This window comes from Octopus bimaculoides, chromosome 1 (genome assembly GCF_046866305.1).
Source record: "Octopus bimaculoides isolate indiv1 chromosome 1, ASM4686630v1, whole genome shotgun sequence".
In the NCBI taxonomy this organism is placed as follows: domain Eukaryota; kingdom Metazoa; phylum Mollusca; class Cephalopoda; order Octopoda; family Octopodidae; genus Octopus; species Octopus bimaculoides.
This window is the reverse complement of record NC_142928.1, coordinates 113,622,829-113,649,591: the sequence shown is the minus strand read 5'-3', so window position 1 is coordinate 113,649,591 and position 26,763 is coordinate 113,622,829. Positions and strand designations below refer to the sequence as shown.

At 35.3% G+C, this 26,763-nt stretch overlaps 1 protein-coding gene across 2 annotated transcripts in view; it reads right to left on the bottom strand.

The window, feature by feature from the left end:
* The window catches only part of LOC106880055 (F-actin-uncapping protein LRRC16A), a 547,921-nt gene that overhangs the window by 153,252 nt on the left and 367,906 nt on the right, over window positions 1-26,763 (bottom strand). For both annotated transcript variants that reach the window (XM_089356189.1, XM_089356195.1), the window contains exons 23-24: window positions 5,705-5,792; window positions 85-249 (exon numbers count right to left, since the gene is read on the bottom strand). In XM_089356189.1, the coding sequence (XP_089212315.1) occupies window positions 85-249; window positions 5,705-5,792 (253 nt within the window). The remainder of the gene's footprint in view (window positions 1-84; window positions 250-5,704; window positions 5,793-26,763) is intronic.

Sequence of the window (26,763 nt, the reverse complement as noted above, 5' to 3'; positions counted from 1 at the left end):
GAACTACCTATTTGAGTAATTTCTGAATAAAAAAAAAAGAAGGAAAACAGTGAGCCTTTTTAAAGGAGATATCATGCTACTCACACTAGAAGAATATTTTACAGCTGGTGAATGCTTCTTGTTCTCATCTGTAGGATTTTCAGATAACTGCCCAGAAGCTGCATCATCTGCATGCTCCTTTTCTATATTCTCACCATCCATAAGTGATCCATTGGACTGAGACCTCTTTTTAATTACGAGTTTATTGCTCTGTATATAAAGGTGATAGAAAAATAAAAGGAATGATTGTGAAAAGTATACATTCTGAAGGGAGGGTAAAGAGCAGGCATATCCAATAATAATTTTATAAAGATAATCACAACAATAATGGTGTGAACATATAATAAATTTAAAAAAAGAACAAAATATAAAAGAAAAATAGTTTTCTAACTGTAAAACTGTCTACATAGTTTGAAAATTTAGATTCTGTTTGTTTGCATGAGTGTTCCTTAATTTTTTGACTAAAGTATGAATTATCACAGCAAAATGTTTCAACAAGTTATCTTGGACATAAGCTCTTGTGACTGAAAAATCTGAAGTGAATCTTACTCTAAGAATTTAATCAAATGTTATACCAATACAATACAAAAATTTGTTGCCCTATCTATCAGCATAAATAACGAAAAGACATACATACAAATATACATACATACATACATACATACATACAATACTTAAGCACAGAGAAAATCATTCATGAAAACACATGCACATGAAAATACATATAAACAAACAGTTGTATAGTTTTACAAACACACACACACTTATTTAGTGAGCAAAATAGAAAGAATTATATTTTCATGTACACATGTTTTAGACAATATTCATCTGTAAAATAACTCATTTCTTCACAAATTTCCAAGCTGAATATGAAATTTTATTTTGCACACATTTCCTTTGTTCTAACTATTTATCTGATGCTCTTGTCTCACTCTCTCACCCTATATATATATATATATATATATATATATATATATATATATATATATATATATATATATATATATATAGTATTAGGGAAAAGAACTAAGGTTTATGAACTCATTGATGAAAATCTACTGTCACAAATTAATAATGAGTTAGATAATAAGACTGAACCTTATGTACCTATTGCACCCTAGAATTACATTAAAAGACCATAAGAATAATTTTTATTCTGACCCTAAAGTTAGGCTTATTTGTCCTTGTAAGTCAGATCTAGGTAAATTAAGTCAGATAATTTTAGATAAATATATCAATAAATTAAATCAATTTAACTACCTTAAATTATGGAATAGTAATATTGATACTTTAAAATGGTTTGATAATATTAAAGATAAAAATAAATATAAATTTATTCAAATTGATATTGATAACTATTATTCTTCCATTAACGAGATTATACTTAATAAGGCCCTAATTTATGCTATGAAGAAGGTGGGGATGACTTTTGATGAAGTAAAAGTAGTTAAAATGGCTAGGAAATCGTTAATTAAATATGATAATAAATTGTGGGCTAGGAAAGATATTAGAGACTATTTTGATATACCAATGGGGGCGCCTGATTCAGCACAGGTAACTGATTTAGTAGGTATATATTTATTATCTGAACTTGAACTCGAAAACTTAAATTTGGAGGGTGGTTTATATAGGGATGACCTTTTATTACTTACTAAAAATTGCACTAATATAGTTTTTTTTAAAAGATATGGTTTAAAGATTACTATTTATAATGAGTACTATAATATAAATTATCTAGATGCTGATTTTAACTTATCTACAGGTAGTACCCAACCTTACCATAAGATTAATGAAAATATTAAATATATTCATGTGAAAAGTAATCACCCACCCTCAATTAAAAAATCATTAACATTTGCTAATATAAAATTTTTTAATAATCCGAAATATAATTTTAATTCTATTTATAATAATTATAATAGTAATGATCTTTTAAATAAACATAACCTTTATACTTATGATTATGTTTTCTTAGATAATTATAATATGAATAATAGGTATTATGACAATAATTTACATAAACATAAACATAATTTTAACAGAAATAATAATAAATATAATTTTAATTTTTTTAATGATAATAATAAATTTAATAATATTGATAATAAATACAATAATATCTATAATAAGAATGAACTATGGCTAATTATTCCATACGGCATTCCAGTTAAAACTAACATTATTAATGAAATTTTAAAAGTTATTGATATATTTCTTAAAGATAATAAAAAATATAATTATATATTTTCTAATAATAACTTTGGTGTAGGTTATTCTACTACTAATAATGTTGCTAATATTATCTCTTTTTTTAATAGATTTAAGTTAAATAAGTATTATAAATTTAAATTTTATAATTATTCTAATAATAATAATAATAATGTGGACCAGGATATAATTAATTGTACATGTTTAGATAAGACTAAATTTAAATTTAATAATAAATGTAATTTGAAGGATGTAGTGTATAAATGTATAGTAAGATTAATGAATGGGAATAAACATAATGGTTATAATTTAAATAAGATTTATATAGGATCGACATCTAATAAAATTAAATTACGAGTGGCTCAACATATGCACTCATTTAAGAATAGAAATTTAATTAATTCTACTGGCCTTAGTAAATATATTTGGGAACTTAAATCTAAAAATATTAACTATATTTTGAAATGGGAGATAGTTTGTAAAGCAAAATACTATCATATACTCTTTTACTTGTTTCAGTCTTTTGACTGTGGCCATGCTGGAGCACCGCCTTTAGTCAAGCAAATCGACCCCAGGACTTATTCTTTAGAAGCCTAGTACTTATTCTATCGGTCTCTTTTGCCAAACCGCTAAGTTACGGGGACATAAACACACCAGCATCGGTTGTCAAGCGATGGTGGGGGGACAAACACAGACACACATACATATATATATATATATACATATATATACGACGGGCTTCTTTCAGTTTCTGTCTACCAAATCCACTCACAAGGCTTTGGTCGGCCCGAGGCTATAGTAGAAGACACTTGCCCAAGATGCCACGCAGTGGGACTGAGCCCAGGACCATGTGGTTGGTAAGCAAGCTACTTACCACACAGCCACTCCTACGCCTATATAGGTAATAATTTTTGTAATTTATGTAATAATGAATTTAAAGAGATATTATTTCATAAGGATAATAATTTACTTAATTCTTTTGATGAACGAAAAATAAAATGTAGACATAAATTACTTTATTTATATAAAAATTTTAGCTAATTGTGTTTTTTTTATATATATAAATTTATATATGGATGAGTATTGAAGTTTGTGTGTGTGTGTATATATATATATATATATATATATATATATATATATATATATATATATATATATATATGAGTGTATGTGTATATGTATGTATATGATGTTTTTTTGTTTTTTTTATTTATATGCGTATGTGTATATATATATATATATATGGTTATATGTATATATATATGTGAGTGTGTGTTTTATAGTCTATGTGTTAGTATATATGTATATATATGGATGTATGTATATATATATATGTATATATATGTCTGTGTGAGTATGTATTTGTTTATACTATTCCTTCTTTATATTTTTATATATATTTTTAGTCTTTACATACCAGCCCCAGGAATGCGTTTGATATGTAAATTGATACATTTAATAACTTAACACTGCTCTATGTGGTGGCTATATAAGCATAGATAGGTGTGCTGATGAAGGGGCAAAAAACCCCGGAATATGGCATATACACTCATTACCCATTTTTGTCTTCAATTTCATTGTTTGCTTACATCTGATGTCTTGATATGAAACATAGCAAAAATCAATGCTGGTTAAAATTTCTATAGAATATCTGTAGAAATAACTTCAAAATAATGTAAAAAGCACTGCTAATGCAGTAGAATGTGGCACTGACTTATAAGAACATTTAATATACTTTATAGTATATTATGGTTACATAACAAAAAAACATAACATGTACCGACAAATCATTAGTGTATGTATATATATATATATATATATATAGACGGTTTAGATATAGATTCAAGGTTGAATATGGTACTTATGAGTAGGCACCCGAATATCGTATCCCAAAAGGATAGGTGATCAAAATCAAAAATAAGCAACACGGATTTCAAAGGTGATTGCAGAACGCACGTTTCATGCTACTCCAATTTATTTAAGTGATGCGAGCATTACATTAAATGCAATATGAAGAGCAATCTTCAGCTGCACGAAAATGCAGAAAATTACTGTAGAAAAGACATATTATAAATGTGGCAACATTTCAAATCCAAGTGGGAGAGAGAATACATAAAAATCCAAATGTGAGGAAGAATACATAAATCCATCTTGACATAGCCGAGTCTATCAGGCTAGTAATTGATTCTAGACAAAAGTTTTAACTGTCTCAGATTTTATTGTTTCTTATCTAGTGGTGATAGCATAAGGGACAATTACTTCTAAAGAGAGGGAAGGTGTAAGCAGTATGCATGGACAAGGCTATAAAATGTATTAGAATATAAAGGTTTCACTGGTCAGAGTAGTATCAGGTCATTTTACTACTATCAAAATGTTGAGGAATTACAACCCTAGGTATATGGGTCAAATAGGTTTTTTTTCTTTTAGTCTGAATAGAGTAACAGTATAGTGGTACAGATAACAATAATACTTTAACCAATATTTTCACAATAAGAGGTATGTTATATATATATGTATGTATAAACACTGTAACCAAACAGGAAACAACTTCTATCTCATTCCAGGGAGAAAAACTAGAGGTAGTCCATAGCTTCCGCTATCTGGGTGACCAAGTTAGTAGTGGAGGTGGGTGCGCTGAAAGTGTAGCTACTAGAATAAGAATAGCCTGGGCAAAGTTCAGAGAGCTCTTACCTCTGCTGGCGACAAAGGGACTCTCACTCAGAGTAAAAGGCAGACTGTATGACGCATGTGTACAAATAGCCATGCTACATGGCAGTGAAACATGGGCTGTGACTGCTGAGGACATGCATAAGCTCGCAAGGAATGAAGCCAGTATGCTCCGCTGGATGTGTAATGTCAATGTGCATACCTGTCAGAGTGTAAGTATCTTGAGAGAAAAGCTGACATAAGAAGCATCAGTTGTGGTGTGCAAGAGAGACGATTGCGCTGGTATGGACATGTGGTGAGAATGAATGAGGATAGCTGTGTGAAAAAGTGTCACACTCTAACAATTGAGGGAACCCGTGGAAGAGGTAGGCCCAGGAAAACCTGGGCTGAGGTGGTGAGGCAAGACCTTCGAACATTGGGCCTCACCAAGGCGATGACTACTGACCGAGACCTTTGGAAATGTGTTGTGTGTGAGAAGACCCGGCAAGCCAAGTGAGATCGTTGCCAGTGCCCCTGGACTGGCTCTTGTGTGGGTGGCACATAAGATGCACCATTTTGAGCATGACCGTTGCCAGTACCGCCTGACTGGCCTTCGTAGGGTTTTCGAGCGAGATTGTTGCCGGCTATAAGAGCAGGATTTAAAGATCAAACTAGACAGAGGCCATACTCTTTAATGTTACATCCATCACAACTATAGTAAACATATTTAAAAAAGAGGATTAATTTTAATTCAACATGAAGTGAGAGGTAAAAGGATATTTTTTCGAAGAAGAAAATATTTTCAACTAACCAATTTTTTGTGACTCTTTGATAATGATTCAATAACTTCTTCCAGAATTTGGTCTGACATATGAGCAGCAATCAAAAGATTCATTTCACTAGGAAAAGAAAGCAGAATTAAAATGATCATTTAAATATGTAATTAAAAGGTCATTAACTAAAGAAAAACTTTTCAACTATGGTTAATTGAACAATAGTTAAAGTACAAAACTGTACTTATTTATGAGACAATCAGTAATTAACAAATATGGTTTGTATACAAGTTAGTTAACAAGTGTAGTTAGGAACTGGATGTAATTTGTCACAGTTTAACACTGCATCTTGGTTTTGGTTGTCTTTAGCAGAGTTGTGGTTTATTTCTCTTTTTTCCTCCACCCTAGCTACTTTTTGAAGTAGCTAGGGTTGCATTATTTAGTGTGTCTCTTGCTCCTTTTTTTTTTTTTTTTGAGATGGTAAGGTATGATTTCATGTAGATTTCACTGCTTATTACTTGCTGTTCAAACAACTGTGTAAAGATTCCTTCAAGGAGTTTGAGCAACTTAGTGTTGTATTATATTGTTATTGGTTGAGCATGCAAACAGATATGAGAAGAAAGATATCTTGTTTATCTTTTCTGTACACTGTTAGGGTAACATTAAGTTCTAGCAGCATCATATTAATTGGTCTACAAGTTATCTTTGTAAGGTAATGAGTTACACTCATAAAATAATGATGATGATTATAATGAATGAGACTCTTATAATGTCCACTCTGGTACAGCAGTATAGTTAGTTAGACAAGTAAGACACAACTGTCAGATGTACTTCTCGACTTCCTACATCACAGTATTTATAATGACTAGCACATTCCACTCGTCATGTGGGAGAGGTGCTCCATTATTACTATTATCCCCATAACATCTCCATTTTCAAGTTTTTCTTTTTTTAGGGAGTGTAATTTTATTTCTCTTTATTAGCAATAATTTTTACATCACCCCACCTCCCTTTTTTGAGTTTTTTTTCCTTTTTTTTCATCCAGTTACAGATTTAATATATTTTTTGTTCAGCATCCACTTCCAGGAACTCCATATATTTTCTTTTCCTTTTGTTTGTGCATCTAGATTCAATTATATGTAGTGGCATTGGTACTTGAAAAGTATCATATAACCATTCCATTGGTTCTTCCATTCTCTTGGGTTCACTCTCAACAAATCTTTCTTCAGTTGGTTCATGTGTCTCTTGTATGCTCCTTTTCTTCCTTTTACCAAGAATAGTATTTTTTTTATGCATTTGGAAATCATGCCATCTTTCCAACTTTGTTTTCCTTTCTTATAAGCCCTAACAAATACATTTTCACCAATTTTGAAATATCTTGGTGTATTTTCCATTGCAATTTTTCTTTTCTTACCAGGATCAGTAATTTGTCAAAGACCGGTTTTATTTTCTTTGCAAACATCAGCTCTGCTGGTGACATACATGCTGGTATGTTTGGATTTGGTGTCACATAGTATACTCTTAAGAATTGTTGGAGAGCTATCTCATCCGCGACTTCCTTATTCGACTTTCTTCAGGCTCTTTTGACATATCAACAAAGTGTTCTGCTTGTCCATTAGATCTGGGATGATATGGTGTCATAGTTACATGTTCTACAGTGAATGTTTTACAAAACTTTTTAAACTCAAAAGACAGAAATCGTGTTCCATTGTCAGACACTACTGTGCCTGGGATACCAAAGCTTGCAAACAGCTTATGTAGAAAGTTTGTCACAGCTGAGGAGGTTGGCTTTTTACACTTACAAATTTCTGCCCATGTACAGAAACTATCAACTACCACTAAGTAGTATGAACCATTTAAGGACCAACGAAATCAATGTGTAGTCTCAACCATGGAACATCTACTTTTGGCCAACGTTCACTTTTTATTGTCAGTAATTTTGTTGCTAGAGCACATCCTCTGCAGCTTTTCACTAAATTTTCCAGTTTTGGCCAATACACATAACTACACTTGAAATACTAGGATGTCCAACATAGAATTCCTTCAACATTTTCTTTCACAGAGTTTCAGGTATTACTGCTCTCTGTGCATACATCAGTACACCATCACAAATTGAGTATAGGTTCACATCTTGGTTTCATTTTGCACCAATCCTGTTCCTATTTACTTTTCTTGTCCACAATATTCTTTTCATTTCTGTTATGAATTTGTCATTTTCTGCATTTCATTTTATGTCTTCAAGGGTTGCCAGTAATTTGCGTACCAAATTCCTCATTACATTTTTTATTTCTCCTTCTACTCTTAAAGATGTGATTATCACATCTTTGAATGGCTTGCAGAGTTTCGGTATCAGTCTGGACAAACCATCCACATGCCCTAGATTTTTTGACCATAAATATTCCATTCTGTAATCATAATTCAATAATGTAATGTCCCATTGCTGTAGTCTATTTGCTGTGTTTGTTGGTATTCCTTTTGTAGGAATACCAGTAGTGGGCGATGGTCTGCTTGTAGACAAACTTCTTCCATGAATAAACCTATGGAAATTTTTCACACCAAATATGATTGCTAACGCTTCCTTTTCTGTTTGATTATAGTTCATTTTGGCTGGTAATAACGATCATGACGCATGAGCTATAGCCTTTTTACACCCATTATCATATTTGTGCAGGAGCACTGCTCCTACACCATAATTACTTGCATCTGTAGCCAATATAATATCCTATTTCAGATCAAAATGCTTCAATGTTAAAATGTTTTTGAATTTGTCAAATGTCTTCTGACACTTATCAGTCCAGCACCATTTTGTGTTTTTCTTTGATAAATCATTTAGTGCAGCCCTTACATTGTGTATATTGAGAATCTAAATTTTATAGTAGGTTACTAAACCCAAGAATGCTTGTAGCATAGTAACATTATTTGGCGTGGGCATATTTTTTATTGCAGTTGCTCTGGATGGATCCAGTTTTTTTAAATTTATTATTTTGTATCTATTATCTGGCCTAAGTAATTAATTTTTTTAGAAAGAACTCACATTTTTCTTCACCTAACTTAAAAACGTATTCTCTTATCTTTTTGTATACCCTCTTTATGTGATCAACATGTTCATGTGATTTGCTTTTTATTAGGATGTTGTCTAAATAGGTGATAGCAAAATCAGTCACCTGGCATTGTATCCAGTATTTGCTGAAATATGGAAGGAGCCACTTTTACACCAAAAGGAAGCCGCTTAAATTTAAATAAGCCATGGTGTGTATTAATCTATATATATAAAAATGAGAATGTGTGTCTGTCTGTCTGTCTGTCTGTCTGTGTGAATCCCTAAAACTCGAGAACTACGCAACCAATTTCATTCAAATTTTACACATGCCTTACTTAGGGTTCCAGTTGTGTTTTAGTCAAAAAAAAATTATTAACTTCTTGCAGAGTTCGAGCACACGGCAACATAATATCTCCTCCACTATTTAAGTATTACGTGTCAAAAGTGAAACAAAAACACTCATGTCAAATACTTTCACTTTAAAAATGAAACTATTCCATTAACTGAAACAATCACATTTCGATAGTGTAGTGACAGATACTTTCACACAGAGAGAAAGAGAGAAAGAGAGAGACAGAAAGAGAGAGAGAGAGAGATGTATATGTACACCATTTCGATACTGTAATGACAGATACTTTCAGAGAGAAAGAAAGAGAGAGAGAAAGAGAGAGAGAAAGAGAGAGAGAAAGAGAGAGAAAGAGAGAGAGAGAGAAAGAGAGAGAGAGAGAGAGAGAAAGAGAGAGAGAGAGATGTATATGTTTACATATAGATGTACACGTATATGTATATATATATATATATATATATATATATATATAGATCTATACATACATGTATATGTATACATATGTGTAGATGTATATATATATATATATATAGATGTACATGTAATATGTACACATATATACATATATACATGCATACAGATATCTATACATATATACACCCATCACACACACATACACATGCACACAAACACACACATTAGTCATTTGTTTTCTTATCCAAAACTACGTCAAAAGTACTGAATGGATCTTTATGAAATTTGGAAATTATATTCTTTGCATAACGGCCATAACTTCCATGAAAATTCATATATTTTTGATGTTGATGAAATTTTAACCCGAACATAACAGATGAGCATTATTTAGAAAATGATGTCACACGTTATCGAGGCTACCATTCTTTCTGGATGTGCAAAAGGGGATGACGTCTTTATTCCAAGAATTCCTCTTACTCCATCAGGAGCAGACATTCCTTTTACATTCAGAAGACTACAATTCCTCCTTCGTGTGACTTTTGCCATGTCCATAAACAAATCTCAGGGTCAAACACTGTCTGTAGCTGGTCTTCTCTTGGAAGAGCCCTGCTTCTCACATAGACAACTGTATGTTGGCTGCTCAAGAGTGGGCAGCAACAAAAAACCTATTTGTATATGCTCCACAAGGGAAAACAAGGAACATAGTTTACAATGAGGTGTTATAATCACAACAGCAAGAAAGTATGTACATGATCACCTTCTTTTACGAAACTTCATTGACTTTCATATATTTATATTGATATAAATATATATACGTGTGTTTGGGTGCGTGTGTGTATATACATCTCTATATATAAAGATGATGCGTAGTCTAGACAGCGTTTTTAGATATCATTATTCTCTTTAACCCGGGCAACGCCGGGTATTTCTGCTAGTGGCTAATAAGTGTGAGCATTCTTATTCTACTTGGATTTGTAAATATGCCTCTGAGGTCTAATTCCGAGAAGAATTTCCCTCTATTCAATTTTGTGAACACTTCCTCAGGATTCGGCAATGGGTAGTTATGTGAGATTAAACAATCATTCAACCCTGTTGAAAAATTTGCACAAACTCTTAACTTATTATTTTTCTTTTTTACATAGACTGTACATGCTGCCCAATATTAGTGGTCTGTCTCCTTGATTATTCCTAGGTACTTGAGTCTTTCAAGTTCCTTCTTTACCTGTTCTAGTGCTGTGAATGATACATTCCATTTTGGCTTAAATACAGGTGTTGCACTTTGTTTTACTACAATTTTTGCCTTTATTTTAGTGCAGTAACCCACTTCATCTGAGAAAACATCTGCAAATAAATGTTTTCTTTTTTGTTTCAATCTCTCAGCTGCATTCAAACCTTCGACTGAACTGACTATATTCTCACACAAAACACTTACGGACGTATTCCACAACATGAATAGGTCCACAGATTAACTGAATTTTTTGATACATATAATTTTACCTATTTTCATTTGGTCACAAAATGTCATATTACACACAAATTCACCTACAAAATACAATCTTTTACCTGTAATACCATGTGCCACTTTTGTAGATTTACTTAATTTTGGCTTATGGATATATCAGGTCATTAAAAATGAAATGTCTGATTTTCTTATGCACCAAGTTTGACAGTCATTAACACTAATGTTTTATCCTGATAATTCTTTGTTTTACAGCATTGAAGAGTTTCATCATCACTTTTTGGAATGCAATTCATCGTGTCTGATTATATTCTGAGTTTTCTCTTGGAAATCGATTTTTGTGAACCCATTGATAGATCAAAAATTCACGTTGTTTATGAATATGAGTTCCATCGTGGAACCAACACATTCTTCACAGCTTGAAACATCAATGAGGTGTTTGGTGAAGCTGTGGCGAATGAGAGCACTGTACGCTGATGGTTTGAGAAGTTCCAGTCTGGTGACTCTACTCTTGAAAATCAGCCCCATGGTAGACCTGAGACCAAGGTGGATAATGATGAGCAGGAAACTGTAATGGAAGCAGATACATCTCAAACTACACATGAGCTAGCAGCAAGGTTTGATGTTTTGATTCCAACTGTATTCGACCATCTGAAACAAATTGGCAAGGTAAAGAAGCTGGACAAGTGGGCACCACACAAATTGAATGAGCATCAAATAACTTGTCTTGGAACTTGCTGTTCTTTACTGTCATAATATAAAAGTGAACTGTTTTTGCATCGTTTTGCTATGTGTGATGAAAAATGGATTCTTTTCAACAATAGCAAGAGTTCTGCATGGTGGTTGGATAGATATGAAGTGCCAAAACACAATCCCAAAAACGAATATTTGCCAAAAAGGCTAATGATGTCTGTTTGGAGTTGCAGCACTGGTGTTATTCGCTATAGCTTCATGAGACCTGATAAGTCAATTACAGCGGATGTATACATCAACCAACAGGATGAAATGATGAGTGAACTTGTAATTAAACAATGAGATTGGTCAATAGAGACAGGCCAATTCTCTTGCAAGACAATGCTTGACCACATGTTACACAACAAACACTACTCAAGTTACAGGAACTGAACTTGGAAATACTCAGTCATTCACCATATTCACCAGACCTTGCACCAACTGACTATCACATTTTCCAGGCTTTAGACAAGTTTTGCAAGGAAAAAAACTTAAAAGGCACAAAAACAGCCTTTCATGATTTCATCACCTCTTGTTCTCCAAAATTCTTCACTGCCAGCATAAATAAGCTACTGATAAAATGGCAAAATTGTGTTGATAATGTATGTGCACACTTTGATTAACTGCATAGCTTTTTGTTGAGATAAAGTAAAATAACTTTCAGTTCAAAATCAGATATTTCATTCTTAATGATCTGATACTTCCAAGTTCCTTCATTCACAATGGTAATATCACTTCCCGTGTGTAACTGCATTTTCCTCTTATACTTTTAATTTTCATATTTATTAATTTCCTCTTTGTCACATTACCATTTTTCTTTGACGACATCTTGTTTATTCTTTTCTCTTTGTTCCAACGTTTTGTCATCTTGGTTTTACAGTGCGCTTTTGTGTGTCCAATTTTGCCATAATGAAAACATTCCACTTTCTTAAATGGGCATTTTTTCTCCAGTGTAGACCTCCACATTCAAAACTTGGGTTTGTTTCCTGAATTTTGTCCTGTTTATACTGTATTTTATCACACACTTGATTTGTATTCTGCCTGTTTTGTTTCTTCCAATGCACTTGTTTCACTTGGGAGCAATCTTTATATTCAATTTTCTCTGTGTCGTGTCTATTCTTTCACACCCTTCTGACACTTGTTGAAAGGTTACAGCTTAGCAAGAGTTCTTGTTCTTACTTCTGTGTCTTTTTCTGCAGTTAGTCCCTGAGTAAATATCAGGAACTTGAATATACTTGGTGTTAATTCGTCCAGTTTGAACTTTTCACATTTTCTTTTAAGTCTACAAGCATATGTGATGCAGTTCTCCTCGTTGTTCTTTTCTAGGTTCAAACATTTCCAGTGTGTATTGAACAATGAGCTTTTCTTGCTAACACATTTCACACAATATGTCTACTGTATTTTTAAAGTTTATGTCAAAAGGTTTTTTTGAGAGTATGTAATTTCTGTAATGCTCATGTTCTCCTACAACCAGCTTTCTTAAGATTAGATGTGTTTTCATATCATCATCCCAATCCTTGCACTCTTTATTGAAAATTTATTCCTGTCTTCTTTAGTATGCCTCGAAGGTAACTCCTTCATCTGATTCATACTTAAATTCCGCTACTGACTTTGCAACATAATCTGATGAGAACATCTTTCCAGCATCTTTTGACAACTTACTATTCATTAATTGTAGCATTTGTTGCTGTAATGGTAATTGTTGTTGTTGTTGCTGTTTTTGCAACTCGAGCAAACCGGCCAACAATTCTTCCATGATTTTACAATTTTGTATACCGTAAAATGGAGGTCAATAGTTTCTAGAATTTGATGTGAATGCTTCTACTGCTGGTTTCTTTACTTTTGTCTTGGGTGCTCCAGTGAGCAAAGATCCCTGAAGTGGTTTTTGCAGCAATTTGGTTTCCCACCCTGCATTACTATACCATTACCTTCATTCTGCATTCATGTTAGGTTCTGGAATGGTCTTGTAATCTTCGGAGTCTATAAGTTCATTGAGAACCCACCTGACAATATGTTATTCTTTGTGACCTTAGCATCCGTTATTTGCTCGTAATGTACTATCAGGTCATCCAATAAGTTCTGTCCGAATTTTGAATAAAGAAAACAAGTGATCACATGTTATATTTAATTGAAATTTAATCATCAATGTACTTTCCCTGATTATCTATAACTTCCTTCCATCTATTTACAAGCTTTTTAATCCCATCAATGTAAAACTCTTTTGGTTTCAACATGAAGAACTCTGAAATGTCAGTTTCGACCTCCTTCTGGCTTGCGAAAGTTATGTCCCACAAATGATTCTATAAACAATGAAACAAATGCTAGTCAGAAGGAGCAAGGTCAGGAGAATAAGGTGGATGACAAATTTTTTCCCAACCAAGCTCTTTGATCAAACGCTCTAATTGCTGACAGTAGACTTGAGCATTGAATGTTGCATTAGGTGGTAACAATTCAAAGTGAATTACTCCTTTGCAATCCCACCAGATAGAGAGAAGAACCTTTTTTCCATGAAGTTCCCTTCTCGGTTGTGGTTGAGCTTTTTCCCTTTTACCAAGCTCCTGTTTACGACATTTAACATTTCGATAGAAGATCCATTTTCCATCACCAGTCATGAGTCTATCCAAAAAGGGTGAAATGAGTTCGCGAGAATGGAGAGAAGAGCAGGTGTCAACTCGAGATTTGCAGTTGCTTTCGCACAATTCATGAGGCACCCATTTTCCAAGTTTAGGAACCTTTCCAAGTTGTTGAAGATGATGATGAACAGTTGTATGGTTTGAACTAAGCTTTATTGCCAATTCTTCAACTGATAATGCATGATTTTCTTCAAGTAATGCCTCAAGGAGCTTATCATCAAACTCAACTGGAAGTCCTGTTCGATCTTCATCTTCAAGGTTGAAATCTCCACTTCTGAATTTTGCAAACCATCTTCTGCAAGTTAATTCATGCAAGCATTCTTTCCCATAATCTGAGTGTATGTTTTGAGTCGCTTCGGCTGCAGAGTTTCCTTTTTTGTACTCATAAAGCATTGTGTGCCTTAAATGCCCTTTGGATACTTCTATGTTAGAAAGGGCTTTAATCAAAGAAATTTTAATTCTATTATTCTGTAAAATAATATTTAATTAGTTTAAATGTATACAAATGCATAAAAATAATTTTTAATTCCATTAAACATTCTAAAATACTATAAAATTTCATTCAATTTTAGAAAAGGTAAAATCGGACAGAACTTATGGGATGACCTGATATGAAGGTGATGACAAAGCAAAGATCAACATTATTGTCAACATTCATCACCTTGACCCACATTATTTGTGTCCCCAGTGGCACAAAAGTATAAGCTGTTGTTATATTACACCTTGTTGGCTTGTTTGCTTGCTTCAGCTTGTTCCTGTAAAGTATTCATAGAGACCTATACATTGTACATCAGCCAATGGAGGAAGGGTTCTTCCACATGTTGACCCGTGCTGTTTATTTCAATGGTACAAGGACTACCCTTGCGTGCTTTGTAAGACAGATATAAGCAATTTTGTGTCCCTCTTACTCTTTACTAACATGGTCAAGAAGAAATTTTTTTTCTTTGTTATACAACTCTTGTAATATTGGTCTTGTTCATGTGAAATCATTATTTACACTTTCTGTGTTACTAGTGATATTTGAAAATGAAAACAAGAAATCTCTGACTTGACAGCATGTTCACTCAGTAAAGCTTGTCTGTACATGCTGTCGTTTTCATTAATAAAGTCATTGTTCCTGGATTTCAATATGTTAATACCTTCTTTCAACATGTCTTGTGACAAAGAAACAGTTTTTTATCTTTATTTTCTTACAAGCATCACATTTTTCAGTATTTTTCCTTTTCTGTATTGAGGAAAAGGGAGGGTAATATCTTTTTGTTGCTATAAATGCCATTATTTACAAACCTTTGAAGTGAAAAACTAAGATATTGGAAATAATCAACATTCCTCATTTATTTTGGTGAGAATAAACTCCTAATTTATTTAGAATGTCTGTCATCTTGTATAAAGTCAAATGAAAGAAAACTTTTCATCCACTTTGATAACAATTAAATATCCAAATTCTCTAAACAATCAAAAGAAAGGCTTTTGTAACAAATCTGCAGTGAATAAAAATAAAAATAATAATAATCCTTTCTACTATAGGCACATGGCCTGAAATTTAAGGGGAGGGGAACAGTCAATAACATTGGCCCCCATTGTTTCACAGGTATTTAATTTATTGACCTCAAAAGGATGAAAGGAAAAGTTGATCTTGGTGGAATTTGAACTCAGAATGTAAAGACAGACAAAATGCCGCTACACATTTTGCCCAGTGTGCTAATGATTCTGCCAGCTTGCTGCTTTTTTTCTTGGTTTCAAATTTTGGCACAGGGGCAGCAATTTTGGTGGAGGGGACAAGTTGATGGCATCAAACCCAGTGTTCAACTGGTACTTATTTTATCAACCCCTGAAAAGATGAAAAGCAAAGTTAACCATGGCAGAATCTGAACTCAGAGCGTGAAAACAGATGAAATACTGCTAAGCATTTCACCTAGCATGCTAATGATTCTGCCAGCTCACCACCTTAATAATAATAATAATAATAATAATAATAATCATCATCATCATCGTCGTTTAACGTCCGCTTTCCATGCTAGCATGGGTTGGACGATTTGACTGAGGACTGGTGGACCAGGAGGCGACACCAGGCTCCAATCTGATTTGGCAGAGTTCCTACAGCTGAATGCCCTTCCTAACGCCAACCACTCCGAGAGTGTAGTGGGTGCTTTTACGTGCCACTGGCACGAGGGCCAGTCAGGCAGGTACTGGCAACGGCCACGCTCAAAATGGTGTATTTTATGTGCCACCTACACAAGGGCCAGTCCAGGGGCACTGGCAATGATCTCGCTCAGATGTCTTACTGGCAAAGGCCATGCTCAAAATGGTGTATTATGTGTCACCTGTACAGGAGCCAGTCCGTCAGCACTGGTAACGATCTCACTTGAATGTCTCTTCACGTTCCACTGGCACAAGTGCCAGGAAGGCAACGTTGGTAACGATCCATGGCCACGCACGAAATGGTGTATTTTATGTGTCACCTACACAGGAGCCAGTCCATCAGCACTGGCAACGATCTCGCTCGAATGACTTTTCACGTGCCACTGGCACAAGTGCCAGGAAGGTGATGCTGATAACGATCACGCTGGTGCTATTTAAGTGCCACCAGCACGGAAGCCAGACAGCTGCTCTGGCAATGATCACGCTCGGACGAAGCTCTTAGTGCTCCACTGGTACAGGTGCCATCATGATTTCGCTTTCGCTTGCCTCAACAGTTCTTCGCAAGCCGAGTTTAGTGTTCCTATAAATATTGTTTGATTTCGATTTCACTTGCCTCACCATGTCTTCGCAAGCAGAGTTTAGTGTCCAATAAAGGAATGTTATGCCTAAGTGGGCTGGCTACAACCCTGGCAGAGGCCTTGGATTTTGGTCTCACTTGGCCTGCCGGGTCTTCTCCCGCACAGCATATTTCCAAAGGTCGCGGTCACAAGTCATTGCCTCGGTGAGGCCTAATGTTCGGAGGTCGTGCTTCACCACCTCATCCCAGGTCTTCCTAAGCCTGCCTCTTCCATGGGTTCCCTCAACCACTAGGGTGTGGCACTTTTTCACACAGCTATCCTCATCCATTCTCACCACATGTCCATACCAACGCAATCGTCTCTCTTGCACACCACAACTGATGCTTCTTATGTTCAATTTTTCTCTCAAGATACTTACGCTCTGTCGGGTATGCACACTGACATTACTCATCCATCGGAGCATACTGGCTTCATTTCTTGCGAGCTTACGCATGTCCTCAGCAGTCACAGCCCATGTTTCACTGCCTTGTAGCATGGCTGTTCATACACATGCGTCATACAGTCTGCCTTTTATTCTGAGTGAGAGGCCCTTTGTCGCCAGCACGGGTAAGAGCTCTCTGAACTTTGCCCAGGCTATTCTTATTCTAGCAGCTACACTTTCAGCGCACCCACCCCCACTACTAACTTGGTCACCCAGATAGCGAAAGCTATCAACTACGTCTAGTTTTTCTCCCTGGAATGAAACAGAAGTTGTTTTCTGCATATTTACAGTGTTTATTGCACCTGTACATCTGCCGCATACAAAAACTAACATCCTAGTTAACCTGCCTTTGATATTGCTGCACCTCTTATGTATCCATAGCTTGCACTGGGTACATCTTATAGAGTTCCTACCTACACCTTTTCTACAAATCGAGCAGGGCCATCTACCTGAAGTGGTTTGTGTTTTCTCTACCTTTCTACTTATAAGGACTTTGGTTTTAGCTAGGTTGACTCTAAGGCCCTTCGATTCTAGTCCCTGCTTCCACACCTGAAACTTCTCTAGTTCTGATAGTGACTCAGCAATTAGTGGAAGGTCGTCAGCATAGAGAAGTTCCCAGGGGCAATGATAATAATAATAATAATAATAATAATAATAATAATAATATTAATAATAATAATAATAATAATAATAAATAATGTCAGTATTATAAAATCAAAACTACTGACAAATGGTACAAGCACTACCCTGAGACTGTAACTGAGGGAAAAAATGTAACAATTCTTTGGGACTTTCCAGTACTGGACCATCAATGCCAATAAACCAGATATTATTGTAAAAGACCAAAATGATAACGTCTGTTTATTGATTGACATGAGCATACCTTTCAATTTTGTTTCCATTTCTTGCCGAATGTTTTCCTGACACCTAGACAAAGAAACTCACTGTATACATTGGCAGAAAGACAACTTGCAAACTGTGCCAAGACAAAAGGACATCAGAATCCATCTATATATATACAGTGAAACTGAAGTTTTAAAAAATGCAAACTGGAAGGGACCTGGCCTAGGTTACTGACTGAAGAACTTTACACAGTTGCATGAAAGAATTGATGCACAAGTGGATGAATGCCTGCAGTATGGTTACATCCCTAAGTGCATGAATGCTGTAATGTCACAAGGATCCCTTGAAAGGTAACTTGGCATCAAATTTTCAACTTATAACCTGTTTACCACTTTTGTGCAAGAGCAGAAAAGATGCAGGAAACAAAGTAGTAGCAAAAGACCACTTATTAGTTGATAAAATGATAAATAGAAATTACAGACACAGATTGATGGGATTGCATGTAGCATTGTTAGACTACAAAAAGAGCTTATAACATGGTACCACACAGTTGGATAAATAAAACAATGAGCACATTTGGAGTGGCAGAAAATATGGAGAAAATGGTTAATGAAAGTATAAAACATTAAAATACTGAATTCATTGGAAAGAAACAAAGACTTGGGAAAGTGAACATCAGATGTGGAATATTCCAAGGTGATAGCTTATCTCCATTTCTATTTGCATTGGTCATGATACCACTTGCTTTGATATTGTGAAAAGTCAAAATAGCTTACAATTTGGGGAACGGATATGATCAGATAAATCATCTCCTTTTTATGGATGATCTAAAGAGTTATGCAAAAAATGAGAGACAACTTGAAAGTCTAATACATACTGTTTGCATCTTCTCAAATGATGTAGTATGGAATTTGGGATTGAGGAATGCACTAGGATGAAAATGAAACAAGGAAGATTTGAAGGAAGCCAGGGAATTGAAATGCCAAATGAGCAAACAATGAAAGCAGATGAGAAAGGACAATGGTATAAGTATTTGGAGATATTGGAAGCAGATGAAATAATACAAGAAGAAATGAAACAAATAACCAGTAGAGAGTATACAAGAAGAGTGAGAAAAATTATTGCAGTCAAAGCTGAATTCAAAAAATGATATTGAAGCAGTAAATGCAAGAGTAGTATCCCCAGTCAGATATGGAGATGTAATTGTAGACTGGACCAAAAACAACATACAGAAACTTGACAGAAAAACTAGAAAGCTGCTGACAATGTATGGAGCCCACCATATGAAAGCTGATATCAAGACCAGGGTGGAAGAGGCTTAATTGCTGTAGACGAGTGTGTACAGATGGAAAGAAAAAGCCTACTGCGCTGTTCTAGAATAATTGCAGAACAGCACAGAGAAACTACTGAAGACTAATAAGGAACAGATGACAAGAGAAAAGGACAAGAAGGAAATTCAAAGAGAGCACATTAGCCAGACTGAGGACAAACCTCTGTATGGTCAATTCTAGAGAACCACGTAAGATGTGTATGGAACAAAATCCTGGGCTTGGCTAAAAAAAGGGCAATTAAAAAAAAAGAAACAGAGAGCCTAACTGTAGCAGCTCAGGATGAAGTGATAAAAACAAACAACTTAAGGAAAAATTTACATAGTGAAAATGTGTCAGAAAAATGTAGTTTGTGGAACTTGAAATGAGAGCGGCACACATTGTTGCAGAATGTCCAAGTTGGCATAGGAGGAATATAAGAAATGGAGGTAGTTTTACACTGGAAGCTTTGCCAAAAATGGGGATTTGAAGCTGGAGACACATGGTATGAACATCGGGTTGAAAGAGTGTTAGAGTCGGAGACCTGTAAGATTTTGTGGAACTTTCATATTCAAACAGGCAAGAAGCTAGAAAATAATAGACCAAACATAAAATTATTTGACAAGGAAAAGTGAAGTTGCTTATTAATTGATTCATCATGTGTTTGATGCCAGGGTCATAAAAAAGATGAAAAGGAAAAAAAAAAATACAATCCCTTAAAATTTGAAATTGTAAGAATTTGAAACATGAAAGTGTGAAGGTAGTGCCTATAATAACTGGTGCATTGGGAACTGTATGCAAATATATAGACAGATGGTTGAAGGTGATTGGAATAGAATTTCCTGTAGAGCTTCTACAGAAAATTTGCCTCTCAGGGACAGGAAAGATTATCAGAAGGGTTCTAAGCACTTGAAAGACTATTGAAATTTAGTGGTACTTAAGGTTACAGGTAGTAACCTGCTACCCATTTAAATCCTGCCAGGACTAAGACCAAATATGAGTCAAATCAATAATAATAATAATAATCCTTTCTACTATAGGCACAAGGCCTGAAATTTTGAAACAGGGCCCCAGTTAATTATATCAACCTAAGTACTTGACCTGCACTCAATTCATCAACCCTGAAAGGATGAAAGGTGAAGTTGACCTCAGCAGATTTGAACTCAGAATGTAGTGATGGGTGAAATATTGCTAAGCATTTTGTCCAGCATGCTAATGATTCTGCCAGCTTGCTACCTGATCTTGCCAATCAAAGAGGAAATTCTTCAGCCAGTAACTTGTTATGAGGTCTGGGCCTGGGTATTTTCTGTTAGACATTTTCTGAATAACTATTTCAAGTATTTTGCTATCTATTTCATGCTGGCAGTAGTCCTGCTTCAGTTCTTTTAGCCATACAGCTTATTTGTTGAATTCATCATTGGGTTTCCAGTAGTCCTCAACCTGATCATTTGTAGGGGTGTCTTTTATAGAGATTAATCCTTCCTCATTGAAGCTGTGATAAACAGAGTTGGGATCCCTGGCAAATAATTTATTGAACATTTACTGTTTATATGCTGTAGATTTATATTTTAGATTCTCAGCTACAGCTGTGAGTTGTTTCAACTGGTGCAGTTTGGAATTTAGGCTTCTGAATCTGGTTATCACCTAACTGCCTCTCTAACTTTTTCTGAGATCTTCCTCATGTCATGTGAAGCTCTTCTTTGTGTTATATTTCATAACTACAATGACCTGTGAATAAAATTTTATTTTTTAAGTTCTGTGCTATGCTGGTTTCAGACTTTCTGCTTGAATCTCAATTGTGTGGCTTCAACTCTTCACAATATGCTAATAATTTAATAGCTGAGACATATAGCAAAAGGTTAATGATTCTATAGATTGGTTTCATACTTCAAGACTGTGTGGTTTTCAGATATAATAGCTGAGACATATAGCAAAAGGTTTATGATTTTGTAGATTGTTTTCATCCCTCAAGACTGTGTGATCTTCATATATTTTTTTTGCTATTTCATTTACAGCTTCTAATTCTAATTTATTGGGTTCTTTACTTATACTAGTGTTATAAGGCCTGTCATTCAAAATAAGGCTATGGACCTGTTCAAACATATCATCTCAAACCACTTGTAAAGTGTCCACAAGTTTTTGGTTTTCTGTTTGTACTATATAGATATGGATTTCAGTCAAATTATTTGTGTGTTGTTCACTGCTAAGTTTAGCTGACTGTCCTATCTGTCCAACAATGGAAGTGGGATTATCTTCAATGGCTGGCTTTATAGTGCCAGCCTGCTTTGAATCAGCCATTTCTGTTAGATGCATCAATTTACATCTAATGATACATTCTGCTTGTCCATTTAAATATTTGGGGGGAAAATATAATCATGGGCGTTTGGAATTCCCCAAATTTTTTAGCCTTTCCATAAAACCAAACTTTTGAGGAGTCAAATTGTAGATGTACTTCATATAAGTCTGTGTTAAGATTACAGGTCCATTGTTGTCATGATTTGGTCAAAGGAGACATGCGTTTAGCCATGATGACTATGTTTATTTAAAAAAACAAATACAAATATCTATGAATAGACAATGATCTACTTTAAAAGTTTTGTCAGAATTAAATTTAAAGTTGTTCATAGCTTTCAGATTTTTAATTCTACATTTGTATTGAGACGTATATATTGAGCACCGTATTTCTTGTGAATTCTTTAGAAATGTTACTTGGCTTACTTGTTTATGTGTGTAACATTACAGTGCTGTATTTATATGATATGATGTAGGTATCTTATGTATAAATATGCTGCAAATGATTAAAACATGTAGAAATGTTCATCTGTAATCTTAACACTCTCTGTAGCTGAAATTTTCCAATATTTGGTATGTTGCCTTCATATGAGCAGTAATTACACACATCCAAGTATTGAATTGACCACAACAGTTGCCATTATTTATTTATTTATATACATAAATGAATATGTATGCGTGTGTGTGTGTGTGTGTGTGTGTGTATGTATATATAGATACATACACACGCACACGCATGCATACATACATACATATACACTCACCAAAATGATATCCTAAAACCACTCAGTTTAGCCGGAATGCACATGCAAGGCCCTGTCACCCACTCCTTTCTCCACTCACTTACAGAATTGGTACATCCCATCTTCTCCCTAATGGTCTCTCACCTTCCCCACTTTGAACTACTTCCATTCCTCATCATCACCGCCAACACTATTTCAACCAATCACCCCATTTCTGGGTACTCAAAACACCTTCCTCAACTGTTATTTTCAATGCCCCCCCCCCCCGTATCTACTATCATCTCTACATCTCCTTCTCCACTGTTCCTACATTTTGCACATCATCCTATTACTTTCTGTTCTATTCTTCTCAGGCTACTCCTATATCTCCCACCTCACCCATCTACATAATGGTTATTTCCCATCATCTGCACCCTCATCCTAGTTCATCCTCCTCTAAATTAACTTCTACCTCCACCTGTTTACTCCCCTCAAACTCTTATGAAAGCATCCTCTCTTATGCTCACTTCCTTGTTCCTTGAGAGTTTGTTCTAGCACGCCATCACTATCTTCCTCTTATTTCTTTCAGCTGTGTACCTCCTCTATAGCAGGACACCTGTACTTGTCCCTCTATCATTCTTTAGTCTTTCAACATCAGGCATACAGCTACCTACCTCCACCTTTCCCTCCTAAATACTTGCTCTTAGTAGTAGCAGATTTTTTCTTTTCCTCTCTTCTTTTCTGTCTTGCAAGATACACATGCAGGTGATACAGAAAAAACACCCAGTACACTCTGTGAAGAGGGTGGCATGAGTAAGGGCTCTAGCCATAGAAACCAGAAGGTATTTTTTCCTTCAAATGTTCAAAAGGTCTAATGGTTTTTTGAGATGTAAATAAAGAGACAGATATTTTCCATTTATCAAACTTCAAAGTTAAAAGATCTTATGATTCTTTGAGGGGTAGACAGATAGACAGATAGACAGAGAGATAGATACAGAGAAGGGACCTACTGGTGGTATGTGGTCTGTATATAGCTTTGTTGCTAGTTCTTGAGTTAATGGGTTAAGTAAGTGCTTTTGGATCTATAATCCTTCATCAAACTTTCCATGGTTATTACTGTTAGCATTGGCATTTACTATTGCTGGTGTTTGTTGGCATTTATTACTGCTGGTGCTAGTTAGAGGCTTCAAAGGCAGTAAATGAACTTCCAGCCATTAAGTTCATTCTGGCAATTGAGGTTGGGCACCTTCTTCCTGATGAAATGTGCCTCCTTTATTTGAAGGTTGACTGCATCTGTTCCCCTGGCCAGTATTCAGGTAGAGAACTCCCCATTTTAGCGTTGGTGGGGTGGGAATATGGCACTGGGTGTCATGGCCTTGTGAAAATGTTCTTCCAGTCTGACATGAAGGTGTCGTTTAGTCAATCCAATATATTTATCTTCACAAGTACAAGTCATCTCCTATATTACATTAGTTTGTAAACTAAGTTGGATGCTGCCTGTTGGCTGTTTGGTTTTGATGAGGAAGTGGTTCAGACATGTATTCTGTATGTTGTTGTCGTGGAAGAGGTAGTGTCTGAGGATATGGCCTTGCCTTGTGATTCTGACATCGTTCCTTAGTTTGTTTGCAATCCATTCTCTGTAGTATGGAAGGTTCACATATGTCCATTTAACCCTTTTCAATTCTCTCTTTCCCTTTCACTTTGTCTACTTTCCCCTTTCTTTCTGTTGTTGTTATTAATGCCACTGGTTCATTGGTAGTTGTTGTTGTTTGTATTGCTGTCGTCATTGCTACTGCTACTGTTGTTGTTGCTGGAGGTGATTTTGTTGTGGTGTCTTGGTGCTTGCTGTTGTCGTGTGTTTAGAGTGCTACACACTTTCCCTATGAACCTGAGCTTGTATCCTCTACTGTACAGCATCCAGATAAAATCTGCCCTTACATTGTCTTTTACATCAGCTTCGTTGTGTCTGTTTTTGTGGCAGATGAACTCATTAAGGGCTACATTATGTTTCAACGTATTTGGATATGCTGAATCCAAAAAGAGAAAAAGGTCTTTCTTTTTTCTTGAAGAAGTGGATTGTGGCATGTCTTGATGTGAAGTCCAAGAGACTCAGTAAGCCATTTGTGTCTGGGTGTTTAACATTGAATTGGATGTTGTGGTGGAGGCTGTTAAAGACATTAAGGATCCTGATTGCCTGATCCCTGGGTTTGGTTAAGACAGATGCATCATTGATGTATCTTTGATATAGGGTGATGTGTTGTCCTCTGTGGAGTGCTTGGCACTCCAGTTTGTCCAGGGTAAGGGTGACCAGGATGTCACTGAATCAGGATCCCATTGGAAGGCTGTTGCATTGTTGGTATGTGGTGTTTCTGTACCGGAAGTATGTGTTGGCAGTGCAGAAATCTAGGATGGATTTGAGGCCTACTGGTGGAAAGTCTGAGGCCAACTTCTGGCCTCACTCTAGTCATTCTTGGATTGTTAGAATGCCTTCAGCCAGTGATATGCTGGTATACAAGGACCATTCATCCAGGTTGAAAGCATAGTCATTGTTTGAGACAATTCTGGGCAGGAGCTCACATAGTAGTTCGATGAGTTGCAAGCTGTTCTCAAGGTGTGCTGGTATCTGTGCCTGCAGTGGCTTAGGTAGCCAGGCTACAAGCCATTCCAACTTCTGGAGAGGGGATCTTGTGCTGGTGACAATTAGACATACTTTGAGTTGCTTCTTTGTTTTTATTAGGCAACAGAACCGTGGTGTGGAGGAGTTGTGTGCTAGGAAGTTTGAGTATGTGTGCCTGTTGAGATTCATGCTTCCGGATATGTTCTATCTTTCTATCTATCTACCTACCTCTCAAAAAAACAAAAAACTATTAGACCTTTTGAACTTTTGAAGAAAAAAAAACTTTCTGGGATTTTCAAATGAGGATTTCCAACGACCTCCTCACTGTTCAGGTGGTATATTAAAACTTCTCACACTATCTCAGCTTCTTGTTATCTTTAAATTTTTCATTTTTCTACATTTTCCATCGTTTTTTTTCATTGTTCAATTCTGTCATCTTTCATTCTTAGCTTTTAGTTATCCCACTGCTAGTTGCTACTTCTCAAGTATCACTTCCTTCTACCTGTTCATTCTTCATAACTTAGCTTTACTTCTCTTAGCATTGCAACTCCTCTCACCATCGTACTACAGTGTTACCATGTTATCACTCTGTACTAGACCACTACTATGTTGCCTGATATATACTAATACCTTATACATATGTGTATACACAAGCACACATGCACGCTGGTGCACACATGCACACAGACAAAAGGAATGCAGTTCCAATAACAGAGTCAACATCCATTGACAAGGTTGCAAAAGCAACAAAAAATTTGGAAAAGAAAAAAATATAAATAATAAGTGAGTGGAAATTGAACTGGCAAGTGTGTTAGATATTAAGGCAGTATGACTCTCCCCAGACACAATGAAATTCGTTTCAACACATGAACTCACATAAAGAATCTTGCAGACCAGATACAAAAACAAAATATTCAAATATTATTGAGAAACAGCTAACATTTATGTATAGTGAAAAGAATAGCAAGGAAAAGTACTTACTTTCAATGGTAAATCTACAATACTTAAATAACAAGCATAAAGAATTAAAACTGTAAGTAAATGCACTTACAATTGGGTGGCAATAAATAATTCTATTCTTAAAGAGGCCTGATTTCGGAATTGGAAAAAAGATGCAAATAATCAAATGTCAGAGTGTTTCTGAAGTATACCTAGTCAACTAAGAATGTTGTTATCAAAAGCATTCTTGCGAACAAACTGTAACAATGTCAAAATGAGAAAATATTCTTTCCGACATCAGACCATGAAAGGAAAAGGCAAAGACAAGTATGAATAATTTCCTTCATTTCAATGCAATTCAGCTTCAATGCTTTACGACCTGAACTGTCAGGAGCCGTTTATGTGTGATATGAATGTCACATTTGTTGAAAGTATGCAAAATAACTTGGAAAAGAAAAAAAACCCACAAAACAAAACTCTGTTGCTGGGAAACTTTGAGGTCCCTACAACCCCTCACCCCTTTCTTTTCCAGAAGAAAATGACTTGCAGTAG